Below are 10,810 nucleotides of genomic sequence, written 5' to 3' on the forward strand. Positions count from 1 at the left end.
CTAAAAAGTCATAACAGCTCTGGTTGCGAACAAATTTTCTCGAGGCTATCGGGGAAAAAGTTGAGGGGCGGGGGCAGATTTCGTCCCCGCCCCCTTTAGGGTTAAAACGTGTTTTGTGGCCCAATTCGGAGTATTCCAGGACGCAGTGTCCCAGTATACCTTTTGCAAAATTTGTATCGAAAATTTTAATATCAAGCTCTTCAGTGTTTGTGGGAGTGTGGGTGCCATTTGTTTTAGTGAAGTTCTGCATGTAGCAATTTTATAATTTAGGATATGAAAGCCCACTTCATAAGCTTTCTTTTAGTACAAGAATCGTACACGTTTCTCATGTACTTTACACACGTAAACACCGTTTTTAACTTCTGCAGTCCGCGGATCACAAAAAAGGTAAGTGTTCTTTCAGCAAAACGAAGACAGTTCACATAGGGATGTACTGTCGCCGGTCTGTCATGCAAGCTTAAGCAGTGATGCGGTCATAATGGTTATTATCAATTAAAGGCCGTGCCTTTTGAACAACTAAGCTTCTGGATAGCCTCTTAAATCAGCTTAAGGATTAGAGCTGATTTTCACTCGTCCTTGAAAGTTGTCCTGCGAAAGAGAGACGCAACTACTCGAAAAGGAAGCATAAATGCAGAAGCGTCTCCATATCGTCTTATGAGGGGGGGGGGGGGGAAATTACAACCCTACTCTACACTGAAGACGTGAGACAGGTAAACACCTGAAAACTTCAAACACATTAGACAGACAGTGACGTCATCATGTTTGTTGACGCGCATAGCATTCGTTTTTATCATACAGTCGACTCTCGTTAGTACAAACTCTGTTAACTTAATACACAATTCTAATATAACAAACATAAAACCTTGGTCCTGACTGTGCATGTATGTGCACAGTGAATGGGACTGATGTTCCTCTTAATACAAAGTTCTGATATAACAAACAATTTATGCTAGAACAAGAAACTGGTAAAAGAATTGTGAGAGTTTTCGCCCGTTACCAAAAAAAGTCAGACAAGAAACTTGGATATGTTTAGTACTTTTCGTTTAAATTGGAAAAATAGGCCTGGCTACGTGCATTTGTAAAAGTTGTATCACCGGTGTTTGCAATCTGTCAATCTTGTCAAGCCTCATCAATATTAATAAGGCTCCTATCCATTTTGCTGCGCAGTAAAAAAATGCAGAATAGCCTCCTTCGCGAGTTATTAATTAATAAATATCACCCCTTTTGCCAGCTTCCATTGGTCGATACCAAGACCCTCGTGAAGTTATGTCGAGTGACACTAATGAACATATAGTAATCCGCACTTCGTCATTGTTTCCCCAAAATTAGCCAACCTGAAAACTATGCTCCTGAGCTAGTTCGGTTAGCAAACTAATCCTCGTCAAAATTTACCTCGGAGACAGTTCAAGGTGTAACAAGCATTTGCAGCTACAGATACAGCTAAAATTCGGAATATACTTAGTTGATACAAATGTTCAACAACTCGTGAACTAACAACTTGAGGAGATTCTTAGAAATTGAGATTAATATATAGATTTGGGGACGTTTTCGAAGGATTTCTCCCCGACTATAACGTCAGTTTTGCCAGTGACCAGTATTGATGTTTCAGAATCAATGACGGCGATTTTTCACAAACGTGAAGTCTAGAATATCTTCTTCCGTTATAATTTGACATTTCAATCATACTGAGCATGTTTTCCGAGACACACAACGCAAAGAAAGCCATGTTTGTTGGGATGCATGAATTTCACTGCTCTGTTATAATTGATATAGCGTCTAATCGTAATCGAATAAACTTTATTCAACAAGGGCGACGCTTAGGCCTTTGCAATGACAAGGGCTCAATACTTCTCATTCACAATCACATGTAGGCCCAATGCAACCTCGTCCCCCAGTGCATACAGTGCAGAGAAATAAAAGCAAGTTAATTTACGATAAATTCCAATCTACTTCAATTAATAATATAAAGTGTGTAATTAAACCTTCACTAATGTTTAAAGCCGTATTTCAAAAAGAAATGACATTAAAATAAGGCTGCATTGTGCCTGCAAAATAGTCTTGCGCCATCCCATTCAACAGTTAACAATATAATGATATACATTCAGGGAACTCGACAAAAATGGCCGACTTCGTGAATAAGGCTCATAGTGTAATAAAACGTTACGAATTACTAGATTTATGATGAAAGGAAAGAATCTTAAAGCTGATAAAAACGCAGGTGGTTTGGTACAAGAAATTTAGTGGAAGAACGAGCCCCGGAGAATATCAGTGACGATTAGTATATGAAAACCTAATGTAAGAATCTAAGTCTGTTGATAGAAAAATCCCAAAACTCATAAAACAAAACTCAAGAAATCCCATTCAAATGCATGGTCGGTTCCTGGTCCAATAGTCGGTTTCTTTACGGCTGCGGTGTAGTCTGTGTCATTACTCCAGGCACACCCCAGTTATGACTGCATCCGAGTCTTCTCCTCCAAGCACGATGTTTTGGATGGTCAACGTAAAAACCTTTCTCTTGTATTTGAACTTCTTGGAGTATGGAAGCAATTCGGACAGATCGGACGCTTGGTTTAAATAAAGAAAACAAAATTAGTATGAAAACTGTGCTAATATTTTTCTGTCAGATAACATCACTTAGCAATGCAAACAAAGGGGAACTTTCAGACTGCGCCTCCTGAGAATACCAAGACAAACCAGTTTTGCCGCCTCCAGAATAAGAATCCCTAGTTCCACACCCCTCAAGAGGACCCTGCTTATACGCCACTGAATTAAGAAATGTGAGCGTAAATTATTAGTTCTTCATTACAAACAAAATACAGGAAAGTTAAAGACTGAGCATGAGCTAGATTTTCACCTGATTTTGTCAGCTTTTCTCGCTCGTATTAGTTCATACACTGATTGACATTTAGTTAATGAGCATACACAGCAAAAAGCATAACATCAATTATTTTGTGGGATCGAGAGCAGAGATAGGGGACGGCAAAAATCCTGGAAGACAGGTTGATCCTCCAATAAGCTTGTGTACTTATGACGTCATACTTTGTTGAAGTGTGTGTTTTGCTTTGATGCTCAGTGGACCGTGAGCCCCACCTGGCTCCATAGGAAAGTGCACATTGTAAACAAAGTGTGGCGCTGTGAACTTACGCCACGTTCTGCGTACCACCAGTGACGCAAAAGTAGGGCATTTGAGTTGGGTAGATACGGATGCAGACCACAAGTAAAATAGGCCCAAAATTGCACCAATAGGCCCTAATTCCACTGCTTTCGGAACTCTCTTGAATAATTTGAGTGTGAAGGCCTAACTTCGGTGCGCAGATTTTCGGCATATGGGTTGGACTTTTTATGAAAACATCACGTTTCTTAGCCCATTTGAGATATGGCCGATACAGTTGAAGGACGCTGTTTGGGTTGGTGTAATACAGAAGACTTTATCGAATAACACCCTCTTATTGTGCCTGCTAAATCTCAAATTTTATGTGCAGCATCGTCAATGGATCATGATTATTCAGCTAGTTCGGTGTTTATTCACAAGAAATTGCTATTATTCACACTATTGCTATCACTCAGTCATGCATGTACATTAAAGCATTTCAACGAACGACTCTCGTTGAGCTGCCACAGTGGCCTAGTGGATAGTGGAGTGAACTACAGCCTGTCTCAAAAAAAAAATGGTACAATCAAAAACGATTTTTTTTTTCAATATTAAATCTCAACATAAGTAAGTCGTTTTGAGCATCACATTAAAGAAAAAAGACCAGGCTCTCCAATACTTTTTGTTTCATCTCATTTGCTTTTGTCAATCCAGAGATAACTCCAGTTTACTGCGGAACACAAAAATCGAGTTTGTTTCTTTTGCCAAGTTGCAACCTTTTGTGAGCTTCAAGACAGCATGGCACAGTACTCGAAACAACTCTGTCCATGCATAAAAGTGGCACAAACAAACACTATTGGAAAGCCCAGTCTTTGTTCTTTAATATTATGTCAAGTAAGAATGACTTATTTTGAAATTTTATATTTAACCAATTTTGAACCAACTTTATCTTTTGACATAAGAGCGGGTTCGCTCGCAGTCCTTTATACCAAAAATTGCTTGTGACAGATGAATGACTTCTTGAGTCATTTGCGTTCATTCGTGTGTTATTCGAGTAATTCCAGTGAAAATTCACATCTTCCTAGTTGAACACAATACGTACGCTTTCATCGATGAGAAAAATGCATTCAAATGAAATCCGCGTTAAACATGCATTGCTAACGTTTAATGGAATGCAACACGTTCTTTGTGTGTTTAATTTAGTTCCGGACAAGGTGGTAACGTTGTGATCAGTGCGGTTTCACTTCTACTGTCACCTTATGGTTGCCGTTACCGTGTGAAAGCGATTGAAAAAAAAAGCCAAGTCTGAAAGAGCGCCCCCATTTGTCAGATATATGAGCTATAGTTTACCTTTCAGTTCTTCGTCGATGAGGATTTCCATGTCATAGTCGTTCTTGTAGTATTCAAGTGAAACATACAACCCACCGATGGGCGAGTAGTCGATAAACACGTCTAAACGTTAGAAACAAATGAGTCGACATCGATACTAGTTCAATGGATATCACACTCTCCCCAAAAAGAATTGTGCTGCATGATTTGCTAATAATGAAAAGAAAACAGAACCCCATTTAAGAATACACCCACCAAGCCGCTTTCCCGTACAGGGTGAGTCAAAAAGAAAGTAATCGAATTTGAAAAATATTTTTCAACATATTTGACTCGCTTAATTTCATTAGAAAATATACAAATAAAATACATCATTTGGCTTTTAACTGTGCAAAGCCTACTATTGTAATGTGCATAGAATACTATTGGCTATTTCATTAAAACTCGGATGTCCGCCACTGATCATTTACCGTTTTACGAATTGAGCACAGAGGGAGTCAAAACGAAAGTGACCCAGATTAATGATTTTTTTTTCTTGAAAAGCAATCGAATTTGATACATATGTTCGTGCACTCATTTGAAAAAGAGAATAATATTTGTACAAATGTATATTATTTTAGAATATTATTTGTATTTAAATGCTCGTGTGTAATCTGTAATTCTCACTCAGCTCAATAGCTACCAATGGCATTTCATGGACAGCAATAACATGGGTTATTTTAGTTATTCAACATTCATAAGTTGTGATAGCACGGATCAATTTCAGTTCTTCTTTTTTTCCAGTGAGTGGAAGAACATCTCTATAAAGACATGCTTGATTGGTGTATCATATTAAATTGCCTACTCATACAAAAACCTTGAATTCAGGTTACTTTCCTTTTGATTCACCCTGCACACCAGTAATTCCTTACCTATATCTTTTCCAATTAGAACAAAACAACCAACATCCCAACACTCGAAATCCTTCTCTTTACCGCAAGCTGAAAAAAAGATGAAAAGTAACCATCAAAATCAGATACGCCCTCAACGGTCACTATATAAACACCTGCCTTCACAGTCCACTAAACTTTGGTATGCAACCTTGTATTAAAATTCCCAAAGACACTGGTGCTAAATGCCCCTACTTCAAACTTCTTTTATAAATACTCAGAACTCTCACAGGTATTAAGCTGCTCAGAAAATGATGATTGACATGTCATCTAGCTTTCATTTTCTTTTCATTTTTCTTGGCGTTGACCATTAACTTTTCGAGATATTCTCACCCACAGAAGACGATCACTATTTTCTAAAGTTGAAAAGTAGCCATCTTTAAAAAACGATCCCTCCACGACATGGCAAAATAGCGCCACTTTCGAGCCCAATTGTATCCAAAATGCTCAGAATTGGAATCCCAAGTCTGGGCCAGAGGTTCATTGCCATGTCTTTTCAATTCCCCAATTTTATGGCTCTCAGAACTCTCTGATATACACTATTTTGAGGGTAAAACTTTTATTCATGAGTTTGGCGAAAGGATTTGGGCCCATTTACCGGTATGCAGCCTCAGCATCTACAACGTGAACTACTACATTAGCAACAGTCGTCAGTCTCCTTATGACTAGCTTGTGGAAACATCGAGTTAAACCAACTGGTTCTTCTTAGAATCATGCAGTTCACAAAGAGATATCATTCAAATGGTGCAAACCTCCGATTCATTGAGCATGCCCATCATCTTCACCCATTCATTGAGCATGTCCATCATCTTCAAATTTCATAAGTACCATGATTAATTGCACACTAGTCCGAAAATTTGGATCTGTTAGTATTGTGTATCAGAGTCCCAAAACTTAAGTAATAGAAAACATGCAATACAAGAAAGTAGACTGACACCTGAAACAACCAGTCCTGTCCAACAACTCTTTAGTACTTCATCAATCAACTGTCAGGTAACTGCGCCAACAGAAATATCAAGGATGTCGGGTACTACATGTAGATCACTATTTCTACACATTCCTCCAAATCAGGCACCAGACTAATCACAATAAATGAAATAGTTAGGCTTTTCAAACAGTTGGACCATGGATAGACATGTACAAGTCTAGTCTTCAGCCTCATTGTGAAATCACTTGAATTCCCGCTCATGTGCAAGCCACTGCCAAATATTGAAGAAAAGTCCCCTTTTAAAGTTGAATACTGAGGTGCTTCCCTTTGTCCAATGAAAATTGGGGAAATTTGCTGGCTAAAAAGTGAGTAAAGTTGGCCTGATCTTCTTTTGCATCGTTTTGAGCACTTAAGGTCCCAGTCTGATTGCACACCTTCACTTTGTAGTAGACCAGCCTAATGTGGAAAAGTTCTCTAGTAAATAACTTCACGGTATTTTTGGGTAATAGCTTCTATGGAATTAGTGTTGAGTTGCGGGCCCTTCCTTCTATTGTCTATGTTGTGACAAACACTATACACTGTAAATGGAGTAACACTTTGCCCCAGCAAGAAATTTCGTCAATACATCCCTTTCTTAAGTTATTCGTTCAAGGTATTGGGCTTTGTATAATGTGCACGCCTCCTATACTATTCATAGCCTGAACGCAAAAGGGACTCATAGCTATGTCACGTGACAGGGAATCGGGCATCGCTGAGAAGATAACAAAAATGCGTGGACGTACGTATTATGTCCTTAGGGGCAATTAAGAAACGTACCGATACCTATTGTATCCCAAAGATGCGCGCATTCACCTTGTCTCCGGATATCTTGAATTAGTCTCGCCAAACCCCAGTTCTGATGAGCTTCAAATTCACCAAGTTGCTTACTGGCACAGTTACCATGTTAAAACCTTATGGAAAATCGTATGCACAATAATAATGCTGTGATATTTAGCCCAGCAATCAAAATCGGGGGAAACAGAGGTGTCCTTAATTGACCTAATTTTTACTAGTGAACGATTGTCTAGCGTGGGGGACTTGAAAATATTGAAGGAAATTCCAAACATTATTGGAAAAAAAAATGGAAAGAAAACATTTTTTTGCGGGGGGGGGGGGTATTTTCGATTGAACTTATTCAAGTCTCCCACATTGGCCGACCCTTCGTCTAATTTTATGCCCAGTTTACGGACAGCCAACTGGTTTCCCTTTTTGTTTGCCAAGGCCAAAAAAAAAGTCTCCGGTTTCTGGTTTGCGCGCGCGTCGCCGTAGCCATGCGCGTCGGCAAAATGAAAACTTTTTTTTTCAATGAAAGATGATGTCTCAAAACTGCCAAACTCACTGGTTTGACTGGAATCCTGCTGCTGCACAATTTTAACGTCTTTTTAGATTGGTTTATGGTCGAGAATAAGCTTTATGTGGCCTCTCTGGACTCCCATATATTTGCACTCAGTTTAGTCAAGGACCATTTGCAGTCATCAGCCGACATTTGAAGCAAAACAATCAGGTAAAAAAAAAAAAAAAGCCGCGTCGCCGCACCACTTTTTGGGCAAGCTCCATATTAGACACCGGAGACTTTTTTTAGTTGGACTAAGCTAAATATCGCAATGCTTTCATTGTTCACGCAATTTTCCATAAGGTTTTAATAGGGAATACTGTGCTGGTAAGCAACAAGGTGAATTTAAAGCTCATCAATACTGAGGTTACTATGCCCTACTAACTACTCATTCACTTATATGCTTCAGAAAGTGTTACTTAAGTAAGGGTGAGTAAGTAAATTCTCCAAAAATAAACCTTTCAAAAAAATAAAAAAGAGAATATATACCCAAATATGGGAATAAATATATTATACGGCGGGGCTGAACAATTTATGCAAATTAGGTATAGTTTGGCCAAAACTAAGGGTGGCATCCACCTATATTTTTTTCTACATCCTTTGACTGATTGATCTGGCATGGTTGCCTGCTATAACCACAAAATGCCGTCCAAAGTGTAATATTTCACTTTGGCTGGTCTACTATTCAGATAACCCCGAGGAATATAGTTAACAAGGGGAAATACAAAAGGGTAAAACCCTTTACAGATATGTCATACCTATATAATTACGTCAAAACACATCGTTTTCATGATCATAAACACTCCTGGACGTTTGGCCCCAATATTCAATACTTGCAACGCATTTAAAAGTCTCAATCCAAAAGAAATCTTGGAAAGAATGTTGCAACCTGTCGCCACTTTGGTGATTGCGTACAAAGTTTTTGGAGGGCTAAGACACATTTCTAAGTACATGAAGTATTTTCTAAATGCAGTCCCGGAATCATGTGTTATCATCACTTTTGCAATGACTGCCCTTCATTGAGATAATAATGAAGAAAAGAGCGGCGTCAGGTTGCACCATTCTTTCCAAAATCTGTAGGCTAATAACCTACCTGGCTTGAGAGCACCTCGTTTGTTGTCTAGAAGGCGGGAGACCAGCTCATCCATCAGTTTGCTCTCATCGTTACGCTTTTGCTGATCGGACACGAAATCGAGATATGTGCACAATCAATCAACATATTGTGTAGTTTAATTTAGTCACAACATGTAGATTGGAGGAAGTTAAAACTCACGGACTAGTGTTTACAAAAATTGAGCGTACATGGAACCAAGCAACAACATGCAGTGGGATTAATTATCATCTGTCTCCGAAACCTCAGATCAGCGGCAGTTGCAAAGACAGACAAAACGGAATCTAATATACACTTTAATATGTGCAAGCAAGGTTGCACCCGCCCTACACTTTATTATCTGTATTTCTTTTGAACAGTGTGAATGCGTATACTTCCAGTGCAGGGCAAATGAAGCAGGCAAATTAAGGGAAACTTGCATGGCTTACTATCCTTTCTGGTTTACTGTATTATTGTATGTGTATTTATTGGGAATACAATTGTGTTAATGTAATTGTTAATTAATTTTAATGGTGATCCGTACTCGACAAGCAGTTGCTTTTTGGAGACTCCATCCACATTTACTTTTCATTTCGTATGATTATACATGTATTGCATAGACACCAAACAATGTGGAAGATGAACAGTGAATGAAACTTACTTCTGGAAACTCGTCGAAGGTGCGACGCTCCGGCCAGGCAAGGGCGACCTGGAAGACCAAGAGGCCTAGAAACACGAAGACGGGAACAGATCGCATCATCATCTTCATCAAGCAGTCAAGACAATCTACAGAAGGGACGAGTAGCTAACTTCACAGTGACGACTGCGTGCACCAACTGATGTACAGCACACTGTAGCTGCAGCTTATAAAACACCTTTCAATGCCAAATTGTGGTCCTTTTTTAACTTTTACACAGACACAATGGTCCGCTGTTAAGAAGTCGTGGATTTATTACGGATGACCAAATCGTTCTTCTTTGTTGATGGCTTCAAATTAAAGCCTCTTTCTTGCGCCAACTCTATTCGACGCTGGTAAAAGCATTGTGACAGGCAGACGACCTCAAGTTCCCATACAATAGCGATTTAATGCTTGTTTTTGTTACCCGTCAAAATGGAACTAGCGCAGACATCATAGATAAGAGGACATAACGTTAGCCTTCTTCTTGTTGACCTGGCCATAAAAAGGTGAAGAAAAGAATGAAGACAGTGTAACGAAATCGTCACCAACACCACGAAGTAACACCCATCTACATACAAGTAATTTAAACTAGCAATATATATTTCATGTAATATGGTATTTCACACGAAATTCTAGAAACTTGACAGGAACCGCCGAAGGATGAATGTAATATAATGTAAGGAAATTGCAGCATGAAGGACACTAGTGCACTGGACCATGGTGTGTTTATTGTTTTTCTCTATGGGCACCGCGATTGCGTGCGGAGGGACTTTCCCTCAATGAGAAATCATTTTGCGGAGAGCTCGAGTGGGCGATCAATGAGAAATTCGGACACATGTAGGAGAATGCTGTACGCTAATGTCAGGAACTCAGGAATGACAACCCTGCTTCCTGTAATTTCGGGGGACTAAAGTTCCAGGAAGTGAGTATTTATTAAGCCAAGATACATAGACCCACTTTACAGCTTCCTTTGATCGTTTTATTTGTGTAAAGTTTGCAGCCACGTGAGGTACAAAATGAAACTTTCTGCGTAGGCCACATGTACATGTGTTTAACCATGTAGTTCTATGTGTTTTTCACAGTACAGAATGTACACCACTCCATGTACATGCATTGAGACATCCTAACACTTGGGACTGACTGACCCTGGGGTAAGGTTTTATATATATTTATTATTATTTTTGAAGACGATTATTGAACTAAAAGTGTGTCTAGAACCCAGATATGATTATGAAACTGTGTATTATGTAATAAATAGGCAATACTTATTTTTTTGTTTCAGGGTTTTGTTTTGGGGTTTTTCTATTCCTACCTCTATGATTGACCAAGCATCCGATTGGTAATAAACCGTAGTGATCGAGAAGTGATGGACTGGTGTCCAGTTTCATCTGTGTT

General features: G+C 39.1%; 1 protein-coding gene across 1 annotated transcript; it reads right to left on the reverse strand.

The window, feature by feature from the left end:
* Positions 1 to 743: 743 nt before the first annotated feature.
* Positions 744 to 9,648, reverse strand: LOC119735917. The gene is made up of 5 exons (XM_038209907.1): positions 9,398 to 9,648; positions 8,740 to 8,821; positions 5,329 to 5,397; positions 4,442 to 4,543; positions 744 to 2,564 (listed from the first exon to the last, which is right to left on the reverse strand). The coding sequence occupies exons 1-5, from the start codon at positions 9,503 to 9,505 to the stop codon at positions 2,428 to 2,430; spliced, it is 498 nt and encodes a 165-aa protein (XP_038065835.1). The 5' UTR covers positions 9,506 to 9,648; the 3' UTR covers positions 744 to 2,427.
* Positions 9,649 to 10,810: the final 1,162 nt, after the last annotated feature.

The sequence above is a fragment of the Patiria miniata genome, unplaced genomic scaffold (genome assembly GCF_015706575.1).
Source record: "Patiria miniata isolate m_02_andy unplaced genomic scaffold, ASM1570657v1 HiC_scaffold_1, whole genome shotgun sequence".
NCBI classification, from domain to species: Eukaryota; Metazoa; Echinodermata; class Asteroidea; order Valvatida; family Asterinidae; genus Patiria; species Patiria miniata.

Bases quoted from the DNA above. Each gene is read 5' to 3' on its own strand.
- LOC119735917 (XM_038209907.1), bottom strand. From the start codon at position 9,505: ATGAAGATGATGATGCGATCTGTTCCCGTCTTCGTGTTTCTAGGCCTC. The intron at 4,544-5,328 runs GTAAGGAATTAC...TCTAACGTTTAG, and splicing joins TCTAATTGGAAAAGATATAG to ACGTGTTTATCGACTACTCG. The intron at 2,565-4,441 runs GTAAACTATAGC...ATTTAAACCAAG, and splicing joins CATCGACGAAGAACTGAAAG to CGTCCGATCTGTCCGAATTG.